Source organism: Notechis scutatus, chromosome 2, assembly GCF_049901735.1.
Source record: "Notechis scutatus isolate UNSWTSFEM ecotype Mainland chromosome 2, rNotScu1.2, whole genome shotgun sequence".
NCBI lineage: Eukaryota > Metazoa > Chordata > Lepidosauria > Squamata > Elapidae > Notechis > Notechis scutatus.
Genome location: NC_142010.1, coordinates 163,953,187 through 163,977,333, shown reverse-complemented (window position 1 = coordinate 163,977,333; position 24,147 = coordinate 163,953,187). Strand labels below are relative to the sequence as shown.

The 24,147-nt window shown below is 37.2% G+C and overlaps 1 protein-coding gene across 5 annotated transcripts in view; it reads left to right on the top strand.

Annotated features, from left to right (window-relative positions):
* SIDT1 (SID1 transmembrane family member 1) overlaps window positions 1-24,147 on the top strand; it is a 67,532-nt gene that overhangs the window by 15,519 nt on the left and 27,866 nt on the right. For 4 of the 5 annotated variants that reach the window (XM_087957247.1, XM_087957246.1, XM_087957243.1 and 1 more), the window contains 10 exons: window positions 3,445-3,546; window positions 5,202-5,285; window positions 7,601-7,694; window positions 8,437-8,508; window positions 8,975-9,068; window positions 11,261-11,298; window positions 14,181-14,252; window positions 16,670-16,818; window positions 18,363-18,436; window positions 22,728-22,794. In XM_087957247.1, the coding sequence (XP_087813373.1) occupies window positions 3,445-3,546; window positions 5,202-5,285; window positions 7,601-7,694; window positions 8,437-8,508; window positions 8,975-9,068; window positions 11,261-11,298; window positions 14,181-14,252; window positions 16,670-16,818; window positions 18,363-18,436; window positions 22,728-22,794 (846 nt within the window). The remainder of the gene's footprint in view (window positions 1-3,444; window positions 3,547-5,201; window positions 5,286-7,600; window positions 7,695-8,436; window positions 8,509-8,974; window positions 9,069-11,260; window positions 11,299-14,180; window positions 14,253-16,669; window positions 16,819-18,362; window positions 18,437-22,727; window positions 22,795-24,147) is intronic. The other variant, XM_087957244.1, reaches the window with a different exon arrangement.

The window sequence follows — 24,147 nt, the reverse complement described above, 5'->3', positions numbered from 1 at the left end:
ACAAATGGTCAATAGATGGACATTAGGATCAGGACTAGGATAATCCAAATGGATGGAGTAGAAATCTACAAAATATACCAAAAAATTGGCAGAAACAGACATCATTTTTTTAACCAATGAAAACAATATGAAATATTTTTTTTAAGTGAAGCACCCCTGCAATCTACATACTATGTAGACTATCACCTACTAGAGAGTCTCAATAAAAAATATTTTAACATATCACCCTAATTTAAACTCTACTCTGTCTATATGTCTGATGAAGTGAGCAGCCTCTGTCTTTTAATAAAATTTTGTCAGTAAGAAAAGCTGCAACCAGATTCTTTCTGATTTTCACCAATGTGATGTGACTGAAAGATAAGTTGCATAGTAAACTGCATTTTTTCCTTCTGTTCAAGTCACTTGCGATTCTGCCTTGACTAGTCCCTGCTGTTTTTTTGGCAAGGTTTTTTTGGAAGTGGTTTCCCATTTTCTCCTTCCTAAGGGTGAGAGAAAGTGAGTAGCCCAAGGTCACCCTGTGGGCTTTGTGCCTAAGGCAGAATTAGAAAGAAATGGTAGGTTTAAGCCTTAAAACAGGAGATGTAAGGGCACAGATAACTAAGTAAAATGTCTCTTAGAGGAAGGCCATGTTGTGTGCCATGTAATCCCACAATGCAAGCCAAAAAAGCGAATTCCACTTGATAGTATAATCAATTACTCAGGCATAGAAGGACTTCCTTTGAGTGGTTCAGCAGAAGTAAAATTTGGATAGGCATCTGTCCATATTTTAATTTGAATTTCTGCACTGAGCATGGAGTTGAGCTTGAACTAAGTAATCAAATCATAGAATTGGAAGTGACTTTAGAAGTCAACTAGTGCAACCCTCTGCTTAGTACACTTTCAGGAAGAGCACTTTTGACAAACAACTATTTCACCTCTGAAGATCTCCAGCAGAAAAGAACTTTCCCCTATATATGGCATCCTCTTCTATTAGCTGGCAGCTGCTGTGATCAGGAAGTTCTTCCTCTGCCTGGCCTATACCAACTTCCTTGTAATATTACCCTATTGATTCTGGTCCTGCCCTTGAGGCAAGAGAGATAGCAATATTTGCTTACAATAGCAGTAGACGGCAATATTTGATGGGTGTGTTAGCCCTTCGAATATTTGCAAACTGGTGTCATTTCTCCTTCAGTTATTTCTTTTGAAGGTTAAATATAGGTAGACTTTTTAAACCATTCTTCAGAGGCAATGGTTTCCAAACCTTCAGTATATTGAGTGGTAATTATCAAATCAGAAAGCTTCTAGAGGCAATGCTGAAGGTGTATTTCCTTGACAATAAAAAGCAGAGGAGCAGGGTTTGGCCTGGCAGGGGACACTTATGGGCTTCTTTGCCTTCATCCCCCATCTTAGTTTGTGCTTATCCTCTGCTCATTCAGTTTCCAGCAATATCTGGCCTCACTCGCCTGTTAAAAGTCTGCCGCATTGCCATCCCTTCAAGGAAAAGGGGAAACAATGCCTATTTTTTCCCCTTTGGTAAAATGAACTGATTTTTTCCAGAACCTCCTAATTACAGATAGTCCTCAGCATATAACCAGAACTGGGATCAGAATTTCCATCGCTAAGCAAGGTGGTTGTTAAGTGAGTCATGCCCAATTCTCTGGCCTTTTTTGCCACAATTGTTAAGCAAATCAGTGCAGTTAATATGGTCATTAAGTGAATCCATTGACTTTGCTGTGGGAAGCCTTCAAATAGTGATTACTAAATGTTTTTACGAACGGCCTGATGGGAATAGTAGGCTTTTAATTGTGAGTTATTTCCCCAACTAAATATTTTAAAAATGAGAATAGTAAAATCCAGTATGAAAATAAAAACCAATAAAATGAAAGTGGGCCATTTTGGGTCCTTAGAATGCCTTACAAGGCTGATTTGGTCCTTGGTTTTGTACCCCCAAAGATACCTTTTAATTGTACAGCAGTTAAAGTGAGGTGGGGAAGCTTTGATAACTGTGCCAGGACAGCACTGAGCATTATAAAAGTATGGTGGAAAACAGGAAGGCATTTCCTTAATTACCCCAAAGGTGCTTTTCAAAAGGCAAGTGACTTTGTTTTTCCTTGAAGATGTTTTGCTTCTTCAGTTCTGAAGTTCTTTAAATCTTTAAATATAAGGGGAGCCCCAGTTACCTGAGATAGTCATGCTGATGCCACCATGCATCTGTGCCTGACTTGCTCTGTTGTCAACCATGACCTGGATGACTGTGTTCTGGTTCGCCGGCAGCCTGTGCAGACGGCAGCGGAATCGGACAGTGGGGAAGAACGGGGATCAGTCTGGGAGTCTGGAGAGGATGCGGACGAGGGTCCTGCATCCGATGCAGAGATGGGGCCAGGACCATCTGGGAATGGGGTGCTGATTCCGGAGCCTTCAGAGTCTGGCAGCAGCGAGGCTGAGGAACAAGGGGAGCCTGTTCCCAGTGCGCGTGTGCGCAGAGCTGCTAGAAGGCAAGAGCAGCTGAGACAAAAGGGGTGACTCAGGAGTAAGGCTTGGAGGTGATTGCCCCTCCCATAAGATATAAAGGACAGGCAAAGGTAAATAAATCTTTGTAGGAAGCAATGTCATTTGTTCTGTTCGGATTAATCCTTGAAGCTCTGTGTGGACTTTGTACTTCGGTTGTTTTTTTTATAATTCATTTGGCACTCTAGCTGTTGGCAGCAATTCAAAGGAGAGAAAGGTGGGGATTGTTTGGGACTCATTACCGGCTGGGAATGAAAATAATTCCCAGTGTTAAAATAAAACAAGAGTTATTTTAACTAAGCGTGTGCTTAATTACGGTCTCAGGAAGCCTTGGTCAGAACAGACTGAGAATCTTCATAGACATTTCCTTCATTAAGTAAAAGCTTTGTCATCTCTTCCAAGCCATTAGAGATATAATAATTTTTATTTTATTCTTAATTTCCCTCTAGATTAAAGTTAAGCAATTATATATTCACAAACTGGAACTCTTCCAACCAGGCACTAACCAGCCCAAAGCTTGCTTTACTGTGGTGAAATTGTTGTATTGTGTGGATGTGAGAGCAGTTCCCTGAGTGGCTAGTAGCTGAAAAACTTGCTTCATTTAGCATCCTTCTCATACATAATATACATTTTCATAGGGTCTCTGGTGGCTGATAGTCACTCTGGAATTTGGGCTGCTATTGGTTGAGGGATTATTTATTGATCATATTTATGGGATTAATTTTTGGTTGGGGTTTGAGTTTAATGCTGATTAATTATGTGGAGATCCTTACTCCCATTTAAATAAACCCAGGAGGAGCTCTACTTTAATTATTACCACTCAACAGGGCAAGTCAGGTAGAGACTTAGAAGGCATGATGGCATCAGCATGACTATCCTGGATAAATGGGTCTCACTCTTACTTAAAGATTATCCTTATAGCAGAAAGGATCATAAGCATATTTTCTCCCTTCATAGTACTTTTTGTACCAGTTCCCTCCTGATGTGGATTCTGTCATCGTCAGAGTGATTTCTAAGACAATCTATCCCTGCTCTGTGGTCTCCATCCAAGATATTGTGGTAAGTCCTGCTAGTTTATGATAGGCTACTTGAATATTGGCAGTGTTTGCCTTTGCTTATGGTACTATTGCTGCTCAATTGTAATATTTAATGTGAAGTGTGAATCAGATTTGGAGCATTCCTACATTCTGAGTCAAATTGGGCAGCTCAGACAGATCTGAGGTGCCTTCAAAGCAGGTAGATTCCAAGCCTGAATCCTCCCAAAGTTGTTTGTGTTCACTTAGGACACAGAGAGAAAAATAGTTTGCCTGAAAACTGATTAATTTCTTGACAAACTTTATCCAAAGAAGACAAATATCCAGTTCAGAGAAGAGGCATGCAGAGATAACCCTGAAAAAGGAATTCAAGGAAGGGTTACATTAACATCTGCTTAGCTATGAAAGAAAGGAGACCGTGAGAAAGAAGCTCAAGATTGTCCCACCTTGATTTTCTTGGGTATAAAGAGAAGGACAGAGAGAAACCCTTGTCGGGATTTCAAGATTGTGTTATTACACCTTGCAACAGAGTTCCAGTAGCCATTATAGAGGCTGTTTTCTGACTCGACTTTTCTCAGAGGACTGACAAATTGGCTGAGGAGGAAGGGAGGACATTGTTTTTGTTAGTGACATTACTAACTTCCAGTAATAATGAACAAGAACAGTGATGATAAAACAGTCTTGTTTTACTTTCAAAGTGTCTCACAAAGAAGAGGCAGGTGCTGTTTAGGAGGAAAAGCTGTTTCTGCCTTATTGAGAGTGAGAGCTGTACAAACGTGGGGTGGAAACACAGACTCTGCATGGCCCAAACTTGCACTGTCCCCCTTTTCCGTAAGGCAGAAATGATACTACCTTATTACAGTCATTCTTTCTGTGTAGAAAGTAATTTTTTCATTCCTCCCCTATTCATTCCTCCCCTATTCATTTCCTTCTTCCCTTCCCACGTTTGTTCCTTTTTCCCATTTCCCAGGTCAGATAACCCTTACCCTCACCCCCATCTCACCTTTTCTTTTCCCTGTTTCTGCTGCTTGGAGGGAGAGCAATGTTTGTGGATACATGCATATTTGTGTGAGTATGACATACATTAATGTTATGCAGAGAGTTCCTTGTGTAGGCTCAATGAGTTTGTTTGGGTGTGTGTGCACTCACAAGTGTAGAACTCCTTATCTTATTTGTTTGTTGTTTATTTATTGTTACTTGTTTATAGGGATGGTTGGCATTTCTGCAGGTGGTTTACCTGAATTTGGCAACCCTATGCTGAGAAAGTGGGAAACCTGCCCGTTGCACAGGAGTTTTGTGTGTGTCATTTGTTTCTTCTCTAGTATTCATTTTGGGAGAAGGGTTCTTTGAAATTCAAGGTCATCTTCCATTTTGATAAAGGTGGTGTATAATAGTACCATGTGTGCTTTAATAATTCTTTCTTCTAGGCAGAAACATTTTTTTTAAATGGTATACAAATTAAGCAAGCTCAAAGTGGCTCCAACAGGGAGCAACCCCAATTGCTCTGTGGTGTAATGAAACATGGGAATAAAGTGAAAGTCTGGAACAGTTTGAATGGCTCTCTTCTGAACTGTGATCGAGAGAAGGAGAGAATCGGGAAGTCCTGCCAGGAATCAATTCCAATAATCAAATATACACAAGCAGAGGTAGCTCTCTAATCAGCTTTTTCATCTGTTGCAGTGTCCAGTTTATGATTTGGATTATAATGTGGAATTTAATGGAGTTTACCAATCAATGACAAAGCAGGCAGTCCTCACTGTGCAGGTGAGTGGATGGTGCTGTCTACTGCAGTCAATCTGCTTTTGTTGGAGGGGGCCAACTAAACCAATCTACAGTCAATAATGTGGATGGATAGAGACATTTTGGAAGGTAGAAGCTTGGCTGGGAACATCTGTCCATATTTAGGGAGAAAAGCGTGGGGAAGCTGGCAAGCATAATAGAGGACAGGCAATACTAGGCCAGGAGAAGTTGACTGCAGGCAGATGAGGAATGATTGAGTAATGTGGGACAAGTCCAACAAAGGGAGGGAGAAGGAATCAAATGTAAGGAAAAACATATCAGAATATTGTACGTTTCCTTGAGTTTGAATACATCGATGCTATGCGCACACACAAAAACATACCTGCAAACAGTTGAGAAGTCTCAAGGAGTTAATTTTCATTAGGAGTACTAGTGAGAGCATGGTCACTAAACCAGAGATAGCCGATAATCTTGGGTCAAGAAGCATATTTGGAGTTTTGAGAAAATGTTGAGGGAAGCATCATGGCCCCCTAGACCCCTTTGGCAGCTCCAGAAGACACCAGGTGTTCCAATTTTTGAAAGCATAAATAGCCCTTTTCAGGATCATGATTTCCTTCTTTAGAAAAGAATTAGGGTCGAAATAGGTAACTTAAACCTCTTGGAAGCTCGAGACCCTCTTTTCTGTAATAAGATCTTAACTCCAATTGTATTTTAAATGTTTAGTTATACAGTAGTTTATTGTGGTCTTCTACTAGCATAAAGTAAAAATGTAGACATTATGAAATGAATAGCTACTGTATGTCTTGAAAACAGTCTGTGAAGATAGTGAATTAAAAGATAGCAATTAGTATTAAAAGATAAAGTTAAAAGATGGCAAAATAAAAGCTGCAAATGTTTATAAAATTAAGAACTACAAAAAAACCTCTAAACTAAAATGAAAATTTAATTAAAATTAACTGCTGAATAAAATATACTATAATTGCAAAAATATTTAAAGGAAAAAAATTCATTAAAATTCAGTTGTGCCGAGAAGCTATAGAACTGAATAACCAAGAAATAGCAGGATAATAATTACGACTGATTAGCTTAGCTGGCACTGACTACCTGGCAAATTTTACACACTATGCAATGCAAACATGGCAACATTACATTAAGAGAGAATTACACTCAGGGAGCACATACAATAAGTCAGTATGGCCTGGGAAAATACAGATGGTTGTGTAAAATGGGCAGGAAAGGAGGACAGGCTGGAAGGGACTTGGGAGGTCTTCTAGCCCAATGTAGCCCAAGGCAGAAGACTTCATTCCATGACATGGTTGGTGGCATCTTGACAGCACAGATGTTCTTGGAAGAAGATCTTTCTTTCATCTTCCATCTAACACAGCAAAAGAAAGGCATTGGTAGTGAGCCAGATCTTTCAATGGGTAGGAGCTGTGTAAGATATGCAGCTGTTGTTACTATATATATATTACGGTAAGAATCCTAACTGAAATAATGTTATTGATTTGCTTATGTTCAGTTATCAACAATCATAAGTGCAAAATACAATGAATATTGCATCTTTTTTTAAAAAAATGCATTAAATTACATTAAAAACCTGAAACAATGTGAAAGCGCACCAGCCATGACCATTGATAAGAATTTTGCAATCTTCTTAGGCTTCTTTCCATTTTGCATACATTATAGGCAATTTAAAGAAGGTAAGGTATTGCTTGTCCAAAGATAAATTTGTTGGGGTTAAGGTCACTTGATTTCATATGGATCTAGTCAACTCTGCAAAGAATATTTGTGACACATGATTTTTGTGCCATAATACATGGGCATAATAAATAATGGGCACATCTTGCATGTTTGTCACAGTAACACATTTGTGGACTTGCTTTTGCAATGTGCATAATAATATATGTTGATGTTGGTTTATCTGTACATATTGACAGGATTTTATTTTATTTTTTTAAATATAAGAAATCTTTCATTTTGTATTATAAGAACTAGCTTAGAAGTAGACTCCTTTTTTTACATCTTATGTTGTTTTAGACTCACTACTGGCCAAACATAGCTACTGCATGCTAAACCTTTGGAATTCTGAATAATTTCTACCTAATAATTTCCTACTGACTTCACAACAGTGAAAGAGCAGAATAATTGCTTTTATTTCAATACCTTCTAGAAGGATTAAAATTTGCTGTTTTTAAAGAAGACAAGTGGAGAATATGAAGATCAGGACTTATTTGGGAGATCAATGCCTCCTGTTCCTCCCCTCCCATACTGCCCAATTATCTTTCCTAACTATAGTTGTCTAACAGCATTACAAATTATTGTGTTTTTGTATTGCACAGAAAAAGGACTTCCCAAGCAAACAGTTTTTTGTTGTATTTGTCATAAAGCCAGAGGACTATACCTGTGGCAGTTCAATACCACCCTCCATTCAAGGTAGGTGAGTTATGATCAAGAAGGCCAGAAGAATACTGTCTCTCAAAGTTTCTGTCTTGGATTGTAGTTATCCTAGACCTAGACTGTTATGGCAATCACAATGAGACATATATTTAATTTCCTTGAAAGAAGTCAAACTAGGTTCTGGGAAATGGAAGCAAGAGTTTCCAGATGGGCACCCTTCTATGAAGACACACTGACTGAAGTATGAAATACTGAGGCCACTCAAGCTGTCACTTTAAATGCAGTGTCTTCTGCTCTGACTACCTTTCATGCTGATCTGGTCATGTAAGACGGTGTTAGTCAAGATGCCTTCACAATATAAGGAGTCGTGGCTCAGTTTTTTATCTTTCTAATTCAGGAACAGAGCGTGACCTACACAAATCTCTATGGCAGTAATGGGGAACCTTTGGGCCTACTAAGGCGGCTTCCTCTTATTTAGGATAGAGGAAAGGCCATTTAGCTGGGAACTCTACCTTGAGATACTTAAATCTCAATTAGCAGCCTCTAAAGGCTTTCCTTCCAGAATAGGAAGTTCAATGCCACAAGCAAATGTATGTTCTCCCTCCACTTCACCGTCTCTCTCCCCTCTCCCCTCTTTCCATTCAAGAATTCTCAACTATTTTGATTTCTTTCTTTCTGGAAGCCATGGTCTAGTACAGTTCTCATGACCTGCAAACTTTTTGCATGATCAAATCATATGTATGTACATGCATGTATGTATTATGTTTCTCCTTTTCAGGAAAGACTAACTACACATGGAACCTTCAACGAATGAAGCATCTGGAAATGACAGTGTTACCTTCAGTTAAAGGTCTTGAAACATAATTCTGTATTTTCCTAAAGTTAACAAAAACCAATGAACCTCTACTATCATTACAGTTACAGTTTTATTAAAATAGTACAAAATAAGGCATAACATACTCAGGTGATATTATGAGTTTACACACTTGCATGTGCTAACTGGTTGATTCTCTCATCCTTCAATTTGCTGTAATCCTATTTGGCACAGATTTTCATTCCAGTACAAATACTGGATTTTGAAGAAATGTTTTTTCTTAGAACCACAGAATAGAACAGATGTCTAAGTCTTGATTGCAAATTACCTTACAAATCTATCTTCCCAGTGGAGAGTAATGTTGAGGATTGCACATAGTAAGAGGAAGAAGTGAGCATTTACCATTTAAGCATGAAGTTGGAGGAGCGAACAACATGGTAGCAGAGGAGTGAGCTATAATTTCTTCACTTACTAATGGTATATGCTTGTGTCTTTTTCCTAGGCACTGTTTATATACATGCCATCCTTTTCAGTTTTCTGACCTTCTTCTCCTTCTATCTGGGTGCGCTAGTGGTTGGATTTGTGCAGTACATCAGGTACATAGACCATTTAGCACTGTTTAATAAAGCATGTTTCCATTTACTAAAGTGTTTAGGGCTGTGTGATGGTATAACATATGATCAAGGCACAACACCTGCTTTGGATTATGAAAAATTACAATAGACTAATTAAGAAAGTCTTGTACTGTATGTAGATGAAAGGTTGTGATGACATTAGCACAATAACAATATCATTAATGTGACTGCTTTTATAATACAGTATAGAGACAAAATGGGTTTTCTGATGGTCCTTCTTCCATATCTACAAGCATTCAAATTGCTTAATGTCTGCCACAGAAATAATAAACTGTTTGTCTGGACCATACGTGGTACATCTTTGAATGTTAATTTCCTTCCAACAACGTGGTTCACCACAGTATTCATCTCTAGCCAAAAAGGAATTACCATTAGACATAAAAGCACATTCAGTAATGTCCCTTCATATTTATTGCATCTCCAGCATAGAAAAAGGGACAGCCAACAAGAAGAGTTCAATATGTCCCAAAGATTTGATTTGATTGAGTTTTTAAATAATAAAATATTTAATTTTGCATTTCTTAAAGCTTTGGTTTTCTTATATACATATACCAATTCTGTACTCCATACTACCTATATAGTATTGAAATTTATTTGAATACTAGTGTTTAATTTCCTTATAATACTGAATTGTTGGTTTAGTCTAGGTAAACACGTTGTTGGTCAAAACTTTGTCTAGTACAGAGAAAAATTCCACTTCAGTGCCAAATAAGGAACATAACAAATGACTCAATTGAGGATATTGTAATTTGGCAGTTTATTTTGGGGTACTTTTTTAAATGTTTGAAAATATTCTTACATTAATTAATTAAAAAGTCTTTAATTAGTTTAAAAACATTTTTCAAAAAATAAAAAATCCAAAGTCTTTTCCTGCATTTCTAAATAAACATTATTCCAATGAGTATATTTTGTATGATAATGAAAATCAGATTTTAATTTCTTACCTGGAAAGGCCCATACATGTCAAACTACATTAAATACTGGAAACATCATAAAAATTCTATTATAATTAGCTCTAAGAACATACAGGAACTTTAAAGATATTTAATAACATATCTTAACATGAGACCACAATGGAACATATTTAAGATGTATCCAGTAATTTCAATTCTAATGCAGTCTTGGTATGTCTTAAAATCAGGAAAAGTAAAATCACAATTTGCTTGTGAAGGATGTATTTTTGAAATCATCTTGAATATTTATTCTTTCCTTTTTAAGATTCAGTTAAGTTTTAAAAACTATTTAAATTGAACCAATGTAGGCATAACTCTCAAATGTGAATGTAGAAGCTATATCATTTTCACTACATTTACTCATCCCCCAAACTCAGGGTTAATTTCATCGATCTCTCTAGCTCAACTTTCGCCAGGGTGAAACTATTTGAAATATTCATGTCAATTAAGAAATATTTTATTGGGAATAAATTATTACATAATAAGCTATGTAAGAGAGTCAGCACTGAATTTAAAAAATATATTTTTGTCATTTTGTCATTATTATTTGTTATATATTCTGAATATTTACCATATTGTTGAAAAATCTCTACAAAATATGATACAGAATTTAAAAGACTCAAAATATTATCTGCATATAATAGATTACATTCATACATTATCATATAGTGTTCCATTAGAATGTCATCACATTGATTTATTCAAAGTATCAGTGGTTCCAAAACCAAACTAAATATAGATGAACATAAATTGCATCCTTGACATGTATTCTTTTGCATTTCATAGCAAAAAAATACTCCTATTCATAATCACCCAATGATAATTAGAATTAATATGTAACAAAAAATCATGTAACCAAAAAAAAACAAAACAGTTTATATGTTAGCAAAGGCTTTTTGCAATTACCTTTTTGTAAGATAATAAATCTAATAATCAAACAGTATCAGATGCTTGAAATCTTTTTATAAATCCAAATTATGCAGGATATGTTCTTGAACTTTTGTGCCAAAGTAGCTGTTGGTTTCTTAGCAGCAGTGTTTTACAATGAAAATGGTCAATAGTTTCACCCAATTCAAAATGATCTTGCCAATTTTTAAAATAACTATTATATAAAAGTTATAATTTTATGATAAATAGTTGCCTCTTACTATTTAGAGACATTGATGACATCTATATGTTTATATTTGTGCTTGATTTCAGATTTCATAGGAAAACATCAATAGGAGGACTTAATGGTGGTAATTATGCGAATATATTGTGTTGCTATTGTAGAGTTGGAAGACATGTCGTGAGTTATTAAGTTCAGTCTTCCAAGTGGACCTAAATGTCAAAATATGTTTTGTTAGGGGAACTGTTAGGCTCTGTACCATCATTGCTGTGAGTTGATGCCTTGAAGGAGCCAACTTCCTAGCGAAAGTGTAGATTAGTGACTATAGATATGAATGTTTATCTTTAAATTCAGTGATTTCCTAACTTTCATGCAGTTTCTGAAATAAAATCTGGAATCCTCATCAAATTGATTCTTTTTCCATCTTTTCTCTGTCTCATCATTAAGCCGTGTGGTTGTAAAGTGCAAAGTCACTGACTATATCACTTAGTGATGGCAATCCTGTCCATCCATGATCAGTTGTTAATCGAATCTCAGCCAGTCATTAAGTGAAGACCCCTCCTGTTCCAAGCTATTCTCATCCTCCTTCCAGAGATTCCATCTAATTTATCAAAATCCTTTGTTGAACTACTTAATTTTCTTTGGTTGCATGCCAATCAGGAGAACTCCCACCTGATGTTTATTCATCAGCTACAGTATATAGATACTACCCTGGATATTATTAAAATTTGTTATTTTTTCCAGACAACAAATCAGCAGAATTTTAACATAGAGGTCTATTCAAAACTCTACATAGTACAAAAATGTAGTGTATCCAGGGGATCTACAATATCACTACAACTGAAGTCTCTTCCATTTCATTCTATTTAGACTTAGATTCTGTTGATTTTCATCTCTGTCACTTCTGCTATGATGAGCCAACTTATATGAATTATTCAAGGCGGCCTTTTCCATTTCCTTGCCCAATCCAACTGTTTATCTGGAAAGCTGAGGAAGGTGTTTATTGACACTTTTTCACCAAAGAACAAGCAGCCTCAGCTATCAAGGGATTTTTGTAATCTCAATGGCCCTGACTTTTTCTTCATTTTTCTTTTTGAACTGAGATGTATAATTCTCCTTGGTATAGATGATAAATCTATGAAATTATATGAGCAAGAAAAGGGGATATTGTATTTTCATCCCTCTATCACCATTATTTTCTCATGTAATCTGTCTCAATCTATACCACATTGCTCAGTTTGTATCTGGGCATTTTATCCTTGCAGTGGACAAGCTTCTGCCTGAACTATTCTTGGGTTTGAAGTGTGCACCTATGTTCTGTTGGCTGAAGATCCTCCTGAGCTTTTCTGATATTCCTGCAACATATGGAAGAGAACAATAAATGAAGCAACGTTGTCATTCCATATGTTGCAGGAATAGTGGAAAAGCTCAGGAAGATGTTCAGCCAACACAACATATGTCTACACTTCAAATCCAAGAATACACTAAGGCAGAAGCTTGTCCACCCCAAGGATTAAACACCCAGACACAAACTTAGCAATGTGGTATATGCAGTACAATGCTGTGAGCCATGTGCAGATCAGTACATTGGGGAAACAAAATAACCATAAATGCATGGCACAACATAGAAGAATAAACCCATAAGGACTACATTCAGCAGTCCATCTGCATTTAAAAAACAAAGGCCACTCTTTTGAAGACAGCAAAGCCCACATTTTGGACAGAGAGGACCACTGGCTTGAAAGAGGGATCAAAGAGGTCATCTATGTCAAAATTGAACATCCTTCTCTCAACAAATACGACGTCATCTATCTCCAGTCCACAGCACAGTCCTTTCAACATTTCCAAGAAGGCTCCACACCCATTTGCACCATTTAGTTGACCCTGATGACACAAATAAACCTTCATGTGGCCTTAACGACTCGCTAAAAGAATGCAAATGACCAGCTGTGTACAAGGAATATAAATCCTTCTATTCCCCACCATTCAGTCAGAGTTGAAGAAGCTTCTTGGATGAGAAGTGAAACTTCTTCAAACAAAAATTTAAAAAGTCCAGTTGCTTCATGGAAAAGCACCTTTGGGACTATCTCAGGGTGGTTGTATTACAGAATCTTGTGGCTCTGTGCTGTCCCAATTAACTCAGATGCTGTTATATATTTGTGTCTCTTAATGTTCCCTTTTACAAAATATTTATTTTGTTGACATTGCATATATTTTTTTGTATGTTTCCAGCAATTTTTGTATTACAATAACATTGAGCATGCTAACTTCCTCTCACATCGCTTTTTAATGAAAATATTATCCAATACACTTTGACTCTTGTGATTCCTTTCACATGTGTGTACACTTTTTGGGCTACTCCCTCTAAAGAAGGTTAATAGTTGGAATTATACAAGGCTATTGTAACAATTACACCTAAATAATGTATTTGAAAATCTTTAATTTTTGAAAACTTCATACATATATTATAATCATGCTATTAAATAGAAGTAATCAATTTTATAGACAACAGGAAATCATTTAGGTAATAAAGTAACTTTTAAGAAATAAATTTATTTCTTACAACACAGAAAACTATAAACATTTAATTCATAAGCTCTTTATAATGTGAAGCTTAAATAGAGTCATTAGGTGACTTATGCATTCTGATTTCCCCAAAGTGGGAATTTTGTTTTCTGCTGCCTGGGATAGGCCAAGATAATAGAAATGTGGCAATTAAGAAGGCTTCTCAGCCTGAATGGTCCATCCCTAAATCCTTGAGATAGCTCAAGGATTCTGCTCTGGACTTGGCCCTCCACCTTCCTTCTCAAGGATTCATTTTTTGAAATTTGCTATTATCAGAAAGTTGGGTTTTCATCATCTGATAGTAACAGAGGGTATAGTGCTTGGCAATGCCTAAAGCCAAATGGAAGGAGACATCTCTTCTCAATTCTAAATATTTGATTATCCTCTCTGTTGGGCATGTTGGACAGTTGAAAGTAAAAAGCCATTCCATGTTGGTTTACTTTGTAGGTCCTGGGACTATGACTTCTTCTCATCCTATCACTGCCAGCACCCCTGAAGGAAGCAGCTATGGAGCTATAGGTATAGTAATTCTTCAGTCTCAGAGATGTTTGCTATGTCTGTATCCATTATTTAGCTAGTAAAAATAGTGCATTTATGTCCATTGAGCTGTTGCTTGAAGTTGAGGATCAACTTGTCATTTTCAGTTTTGTTTCTCTTCTTTTCTGCTGTATTTTTATTGTAGTCCATTTCTATATCCCTTTCTGTCCAAATTTTTATGTTCCTTTTCTCACATACACATTTTTTAAAATACTATTTGTCTAATGTAGAGGGAGTCAGCTTTTGGTAGCTGGAAAGATAATTGTTAGTCTCAGAATCATGTAAAATAGGAAGAGCCATGGTACATGCTGTACAAGACAGAGTCAAGATTTACAGCAACAGTAGCTTGAATGATGTTACTTAGTTTGTAGGTAATAAAATGTCTGCATGAACACGACCAAGCTCAGAGAGTGCCACCAATCAAACAGTTCTATCATTATCTATTTGATTGGCTTTCTGACTGTCTATCTATCTTATTTATCATTTATCTATCTCTATCGATAGACACACACACACACATATATATATACATACACATAAACACACACACACAAGCACACACATATAAAGAGACAGAGACAGAGTAGCAATAGAGATATGCTGCAGCTGCCAAAAAAGTTAATGCTGTCCTAGATTGTATCAACAGACGAATGGTATCAAGATCACATGAAGTATCATGCATGCAAGGTATTAGCAGTATATACTGCACTGTTAAGGCCATACTTGGAATACCACATCCAGGTCTGGTCACCATGATACAGAAAAGATGTTGAGACTCTAGAAAGAGTGCAGAGAAGAGCAACATATAATGAACATTGTGCTGTTGCAGCAAGAGGGGGCTGGCGGCACAGGCGGGCTGAAGCAGCGATGGAGACGACTGGAAGGTGCAGGAGCACCGTGCTACTTGCATTTTCATAGCATTCCCACACCTTCTAGCTTGCCTCTCCTGGCCTGGGCTCTTCCTCGATGTCTGCGGGCTGTAGGGAGGGCCCGGGGGAGGAAAAGTACTGGCTGGTGATGGTGGGAGTAGGTGAGTGGGCAAGTCTGTGCTCACCATTCAGTTCAGAGGCCCAGAATGGGGCGTCATCAGTTTTCTTGTCCCTCTCGGTGCTCTGCTCTGACCTGGGCTTGCTGCTGGTGGGTGGGGTCCTCCTCAGGAGATGTCCTTGCCCCATGGGGAGAGCCCAGCATGCGCACGCTCTGGGGAGAGGCTTCGAGGCCTGGAGGGAGGGACCCTTCTCTGCTTGGAAGTGGCAGGAGAAACCTGGAGCTCAGCCTCGGGGAGTCCTCTTGTGTGGAGGACGAAGGTGGGGGTGTTGCCTGGTTATTAGGAGCCCGTCTTCCTTGGAGCTCTTTTGGTCTGGGCATCTGACACCACCCGCCCTTCACCAGTCCTGTGACTACTGCAGCTCTGGAATATGGGACCAACTTTCCCACCAACATTAACAAGCCACCGTTAGTCAAAATTCACATTAGTGGTCTGCGGGATTTGAAATTATGAGTTTGGTGGTCCCTGAGGTCCAAAAGGTTGGCGACCCCTGCTCCAAAGCACCTGAGTGTAAGTCAAGATGTAACAGATGGAAACTTATCACAGAGAAATTCCATCTAAGAACTCAACCTCAACAAGTTCTGTTCCTCTAAAATATACCTCAGATTTCTTTGATTTTCTTTCTCTTTTCTGACAAGAGCTGTTTCTTCACCTTTCCTCAACAATTCTTGCCTATTTTGGGCTGTCATCACTGCTTCTGGTTGGCAATATCTTCTCAAAAGCAGAAAAATGCCTTTCACTAGGCGAACATATCTCTGCAGACTTTGCCCATTTCCCCTTCTCTTTTCTTATATGGAAGGAATACTTCAACACCATGGATGTTTCAACCCATGGTTAGAAGGAAAATTCATCCCTGCCTGCTTTCTGTGTGGGGTGACAAAGCAACACATGGTATTATGTGCTACAACTGACCCTTGGCATTTGCCTTACTGGAATTAAAAATTTTCCTAGTTGAAATTTATCTCCAAAATATAAATTGAGCGAGTAAACTAGTTGTTAAAAGCACTACTACTTATGGAGGGGGGGTAGTTCTCATACAAATTATTATTTCTGAGCAAAGGGATGTAGCAGAAAATGAAGACATTGGCAGAATTCATACCCATGTAGGAAACAGAAATGAAGATGAAAGTGAAAATTATGAAGATATGAACTGACGGGGACACTAAAGACATTGGAGAGACATGATGCTCCTTACCTGCTTGAATTTGTTGTTGTTTGGCAGTATAAAAAAACCAATATTCATTGTTCAAACCTTATGAGAAAGACTTTCAACATTACTATAAGGTGGTGTACTGACTCACATAAAAATGAACAAAACAACCAACTTTTGTACCACAATTTTCATTTTCAGATGAATCAAACTCCAGTGGAGGTCAAGAATTATCAACTCTAGATCGCCGGCCTCCTTGTGGCAGTGATACAGATAGCTCAGTTGAAGAGGAGAGTGATTTTGACACTATGCCTGAAATTGAAAGCAACAAGAATGTAATCCGCACTAAGGTCTCTCTTGCAAATGGCTTTTGCATTTTTATAAGAATTTTTTTAACATATCCTTTCTCTACATCATTGCAGTTATATTTGAAATGCAACAAACTAAGATCTAATAACAAGGGCCTTCAAACTTGGCAAGTTTAAGACTTGTGGACTTCAACTTCCAGAATGCCTGAGCTAACATGACTGGAGGAGGAATTCTGGAGTTGAAGTCCACAAGTCTTAAAGCTGTCAAGTTTGAAGACCCCTGATCTAAAGCTTTGCCTTGAGAACATATTTACATGTTATTGTCAGCTTCTTCTCCATGTTCAAAGAATAAAATATTCTGAAAAATGATGGATTGTAAATATTTAGCTCAGATGTATGTGAGGAAGCAGTGCAATCCTGACTTTTATAGAACAGGCTATTCTCTACTGAGGAAATTTGCCCAGAAATTAACCCACTTTTAATCAAAACATAAAGACACCAAAACATATCATTTTTAATCAGAGTGTTTCTGCAAAGATTTGTTGATAGAAAGCTTCTTAGCTATAAATGTCTGGCCCCCAAAGAAGGTTTAATTAATCAGGTTCTCATTTGTTATTTATAATTAGAATTGAATAGTATTGCTTATTTTATTTCCTTGTATTTATCATATTTATCATATTTTTTAATCCCACCTTTATTATTCTATAAATAACTCAAGGCAGCTAATATACCTAATAATCCTTCATCCTTCTATCAAAGTCATCCATTCAGCTTTCCTGCCTAAGGCAGGATTAGAGCTCACAGTCCACTGGTTTTTAGGCCAGCACCTTAACCAGTACACCAAATTGGCCCTATATTTTCACATTTTATTATTAATTGCTCCCAAAATCTAATTTTACAGTGTTATAACCTAAATAAATACATCATAACTATAGTTTTGGGATATAAGCTACTAGTTCAGGTAGTTGTGTTTTATGCAAACAGTAGCATAGGACAGCAGGTACAAGGTTTATGTGAATTCTTGCTGTTTTGAGTATAAATGAAATTAAAAACAATACAAATTCCTTCTCATACCACCACTGGCTGGTTGTACTCTCCACACTCTTTTTAGTGACCTGTGATCATGAAACAGCACAAGAAGTTTCAGAATCTCCAATCTCTCTCTCTCTCTCTCTCTCTCTCTCTCTCCCCCTCTCTTTCTTCTTCCCATCCTTCCAGCATCATCTTTGTCAGGCAGATTTTAGTGCAACTTAATGGTTGTGACTGTGAACCACTCTGTTTAATCACAAACTGTGTGATTCAATCTTTTCTGTCAAAATATTTACTGTCAAGAGCTGGAGTGAAATAAATCTTTTCTTAATTTATATTGTGCAGAGTTTTTGAATATGGTTCTGGTCACACTGGTAATACAGTATGTTAAAATTCAGGAGATTGTTCTCAGATGCCTTACTTTAAGGGAATAAATTTGGTTTCATGTGCTTGCCTTGACAGGTTTGAATGACATTCCTGAGCTGAAAAGCTAGATTGTATTTTAATCCTTTTAATCTTTTTAAAGACTATGAAGAGCTTGTCCTCTTTCTTTTTAGATGTTCCTTTATCTGTCAGACCTATCCAGAAAGGATCGGAGAATTGTCAGCAAAAAGTATAAAATTTATTTCTGGTAAGTTACTAACAAGTTAATGGAACTCATTGAACTCATTTTTCTCTCTTCTTCTCATAACTTAAACAGAATCCTTTCAGGAATTTTTCTTTGTGAAATAAGAGTCTCATACTGGTTAAATATGGGTTTCCCAGGGCCACATTGGAGAATTTTGCCTTGATGAACCTAGAAGAGAAGTAGATTTCATTGTTTAATTGTTTCTGGGGTGAGTACCCAGAATGGGCAGATTTTATACTGAGTAACAGGGACATGAGCCTAAGAGGCAATGACCACAGCACTCTGCATAGTAACCAGAAATGTAGTGGCAGCCAATGCAGCACCTCAATATGAATGTTAGCCCTTTAGGCCTGGTCAGGAATGATTGGAATGCTATTTTATTGATTTAGGCCAATGTTTCTTTTTCTTTTTTTAATAAAAGTCTTATTTAAGTTTTCACAAAACATACAAATACAAATAAAATATCTTTTTTTGAGAATAGTGTGGCCCCGGGTCACTTCTCCATACAGACATAAACTCGATACATATTTATCTTATACATTCTAATCCATATCTTATAACTATTTTCACAATTTTTTCAATAGCTTTTACCTTTCTTTACTTCCTATAGCCTTATTTTAAATTATCTTATTTATTATTTAAATTATTACCTTTCTTAATTAAATTACATATCTTTTTCTATTTTTTAAAATCTTTCTAATCAATGTTTTTATACTTTCGTCTGTCCTGTTTAAAATTTCATATTATCTTTTCTCATAAAGCAAATTTTCCCCTGTAATTACTAGACTGGAGTATAACACCTTTGTATCTTTTTTGAAATCTTATTTAAAAATTTAAGTTACATCTTTACAGTTATAACATTCATTTTCTAACCTCTATTTTATATCACATACCTATTTTCAATCGAATTCTGCTTGGTACATTCCCTTAAAATACACACTAAATTCTTAAAAGAAAAAAGTATGCATGTATGTATGGTATTCAGCTTTGTTCAGGTATTTTCCCACGATATGGAAGTTGTGCTTTTAAAGTTGTAGCGACATTTTGGCAGAATCTCATCTGCCATCATCAGGCTTGTGTATTGTGTTCATCTGTGAGTCAGGCTTTCACAGCCGTTTCTGTTTTAAATTTGGTGCTAGCCTACTGCTGTGTTAGAATGGTTTTTTCTTCATCCTGATTGGTTGGGAGTCTTGGTCTGTGTTTATTGGTCTTGGAGTTTGCTGTGTTCTGCTTGATTGGTGTTTCTAATATCTTCTGTCTGTTTTGTAGCATTTTTTGATTGGCTGGCAACATTGTGTTTCCTGTATTGGAGGCTTTTAGTGCGGCTTGGCTTCGGGTAAAAGGACGGCTATCATTTATTAGAAAGCTAGGTTTCATCTGGATGCCTGGTTGGGGTGTGTTTGAGCTGGAGGTATCAGGTGGGGTCTGTTTGTGACCAGGTGTTTGCTTGGCTTGTGGTGTGGAGATATATATTTATTGTGTGTGTGTGTGTGTGTGTGTGTGTGTGTGTACAATAGTCAAGGAATAATTATTCTATTCAAGTACAGTTGCCATTAATTTAATAACTATTTCTTTTCTTTTAACAAACATTACCTAGTAATATCAGTTGTCTTTCACTTTAATCATCTATATTTCATATTTTACTTATTACTGTCTTTAAATAAAAAACCAAACAATAGTTATTAACAGTAGTCAATAAAGTTATTATTCTTATTCAAGTTTATCTTGTCAACTGATAAAAATCTTCCATGTTTCTTTTCAGTTTTTTTAAATGTTTTTTTTAAATCATTGAGAGCCTTATTCTCTTTACAAACAAATATTCCACTACACATCAATAGAAATTTTTTCTATCACTTTAATCATCTAACATATTTTCTAACCCTTTCCGATTTCTAATATAACAATGCTATCCCATGCACCCTTGCAGAATCCTCTCAAGTTAAATTTTAACCATTGTCTCTGTGTCTTTTAAATAGGTTTATACCTTTAATTCTTGTACGTTTTTCCTGTACCTCTATATCTTGTTTCTATCTTTTGTAGCTTCTTTTCCTTTTCCTCTTCCCTCTCTTCTTCTCCCTCCTTTTTTTATTCCCTTTTATATTTGATTCTCCCTTCTGTGATCCTCCCTTCTGCTTCTTCTTGATATTATGATTACTTTTCAAATTACTCTTTTTTTTGGTTGTTGCTTCAGTGCTTAAGTTTTTAACTCCCTTTCCCCCCTTTCCCTTTTTTACCCCACTTAAAATTGCTTGGTCATTAAAGATGGCTTCTTCATTGTCCTGCCCTTCTTGTTCTGCCAGCATTTCTTGTTGTTTTTCATAGTTCAAGATCTCCATTTCTAAAAATTGAAATACGAAGCCAAAATATCCTTTTCCGTCTTGTGCTTCTTCTTTTTGTTCTTTAAGTCTCATTTTTAACTCTTGAAGGAGTGATGTCATTTTAAAAAAATTTAAACAACCCCCAATTGATTTTATTTTATTTCATTAGGATCCTCCATCCAAAGTTCCAGGAATCATCCAATAATCCCAAACTGTTTCTTGCTTCTTTTCTCACTTTCTCTTTCCAGGGGCTTTGTTATCTTGTAACAAAGTTTCAGCTACAATGTATCTTTTGGAAGCCTTGTTAAAATTCCACTATCAATTTTTTTTAAAGTTCCAGGTGGTCTCCTCCATTTTCCAGATTCCACCTTCTTTTTTCCTTTTTCCCTCCGCTGCTTTCTTTCTTTTTTTAAAGAAAATTTTTAAATTATCCAAGAATCTTTATCCCTTTGACACTTTATTTTCAGCTAGAAATAGCCTATTAATGTCAAAGTGGATTAGTATCAATTTCTTATTCGAATCTCTTCTTCTTAACGTTCCAAGTCAATTAAAACTGTCAATGTGAGAGGAAAAAAAGCCAATTCCGTTTCCTTTCCCTTTCTCTTTTGCTGCTTAAAATCTTTTTTAGGAATAGTATTAGTCTTTAGAATTCAGGTTCCAGGTACCCTAAATAGATGTTCTCCATTCAACCCGGTCAGTCAAACTTTCTCCTTTAAACTTCCTCCTGCACAATCTTGTCCGGTCGGGTTCTTCTTTGAGGTGGCCATTTCTGGCCACCGCTGCAACTGCCTTTGGGAAAGGGAGTAATGGCCAGTCGAGGAGGAGAGCTGCGGCTCTCCTCAACCCCGCTGATGGCTCCCCCTTCTTCACCACCTGTACGAGGTGGCTTTAGCCCCAAATCCAGGCGGCTCGGGGCGCTTCAGCGGCGAGCACGGATCAAAACTGCGGACAATCGCGATTATGGTTCATCACCGAAGAAGCCCAAACCGGAAGTCCCCCAGGCCAATGTTTCTTAAATTGTAGCTCAAGGACCCCTGAGCGTCCCACAAGACATCTTAGAGATCTATGAAATCAAATTATTTGCCAGATATTAAAGATGTTAGCAAAAATTGAAAAAGACACACTTCTCATCATTATTTTTTTATTTGTTAAATAGTATTAAGAAATATAACCCATGCAAAGACAACTTCTTTTGGGGTCCTCCATCATTTTTAAAGTGGAAAGAAATCCTGTGAGGAAAAAGGTTAAGAAACGTTGATATAGGCTATAGTAACAGAGATTTTCTCTTTGTTGCCTTCTCCCCAGAGAATTAATGCAGAGACTCTGGGTTTCTAATGTTTTCTTCATTTCCTAGGCTTAAAAACATGTTTTGCTAACTGATAACTGCACAGTTTTTCCATGGTTGTTTCTGTGGCTCTCAGTATGTGCCACTTTGCTGAATTGATCCAAGCAGATAAGTGCATTTTGAATAGTCCAAATAGTTTTTAGAAGTAGATCCAAATAAAGTAAAATTTTCTAGTGTGGTCTCCAAGTGTAGAAAAGCCCTGTTTGTTTCCTATTCAAATACTAATTAGGTCTGACCCTGCTTAGTTTTTCGAGAATCACTGCAATTAACAATAGGAATAGAAGAAATAATTATTATTGTCATTGCTTCTGACACTTATATATACATACAGGCATGTATTTCACATAAGCATTTATTTGGGCCAGTTTGGCTTTGGTTGGAATTTTAACTTTAGGTTAACAGCTTTAGAAATGTGGGGGTTTTTTTTATGTCTCTATCTTTTTCTCCACCCTTTTCCTATTGCTGAGGGGGGTTATCATAAATTCTGGATCACCTTGGCATTTATAGTCATGTTAACTCTATGTTTGGTTTAAGCAATTAATTTTTGCTTTCTTTACTCCAATGAGACCTTTTATTAAAGTTCAGTGGAAACACACACATTAATTTAAATACAATGCTTTGTTTTCTGTAGGAACATCATCACAATTGCTGTTTTCTATGCTTTACCTGTGGTCCAGTTGGTGATCACATACCAAACGGTGAGTTCCTGTGCCTTCTGAGCACAGACTAAGTTTCCAGGTTAATATCTTTTCCTACTTTTTACCCCCAGCTCTATTGCTTTGCAAACTGTTTTTAAGTTCAGTTCCAATTATTTACGTTTTGGCTTTTATAGCGATGCCATGTACTGCTGAGAGCAGGAATCTCACTCTTAGACAAACTACACTGAAAGGATATAACAAACCGCATTTTCAACATTTCATCCAGGCCTGCATGAGAATGCCTATTACCTCAAGAGCATTATATTTTAGTCTGTTTACTTTAGTGATTAGTAAAACCTGTGTTTTATTTGACTTCTTACAGAAATGAAGTATCGAAATAAAATGAGTTGAAAGCTACAATATTATTGATAGTCAAATCTGCAATGCTCCTTTCTCCTTTATTAATCTGGGTTTAATGTAAAAGATACTCAACAAAGTTAAACAACTATCATCAAATTTCTTGGTAACCAATTTTTGCTTGGTCCCTAACACTCAAAAAAATCCTAGCAGAAGGCCCTATTATGGAGAGTTTCTGCTTCTTATTTATTGTTACGGTGGTCACATCCAGCCATATGATTCTAGAAGAGGCTGATTATACCCTATCTGTGGTGGAATTTGATTTTGAGTTGAGGGGAGGAGGCTGAGTAGCCAGAGTCCCTTGTGAGGAGGAAGAGATTGAAGGGTGACCCTCTCTAAAACTTCACAGTATTTATTTAGTGGTTGTACAGTAGATGCTTTAGTCTGGCAAGATCCCTATCTATAGGCAAACAACAATAAACATACTGTGAACATCTCATCATGTCATTTCTGGTTGTTTGCACCTAACCCAAGCCTTCCATATGATCTCCTTGCTTTGGCCACTGGAATTGGAAAATAACCACAAAAAGTGGCTATGCTTGGCTTCCTCCAACTCTGACTTCCAATTTCTCCCAGCAAATTATTTCTGTCTTTGTTTGCCTTTTCAAGCTTTCTAATTGAAGTCCGAAGGAGACATAAAAGGAGGGAGGAGAGGGGAAATAAACTATGCATCTCCTTGTCTTGATGGTAAGGACATGGAGTAGTGGAGAGCATTGTAGCTTCAAATGAATATTCCCTATATTTAGACAATAGGAAGAGAAATGAATGGAACTACCGTATTTATCGGCGTATAACACGCACTTTTTTCCCCCTGAAAATAGGGGCAAATGATGTATGCGTGTTATACGCCGATATAAGCCAGCGGAGGCCGGGCGGTGCGAGCAGAGGGCAAGCGGAGCGGAGGCCGGGCGGTGCGAGCAGAGGGCAAGCGGAGGCCGGGCGGTGCGAGCGGAGGGCAAGCGGAGGCCGGGCGGTGCGAGCGGAGGCAAGCGGGGC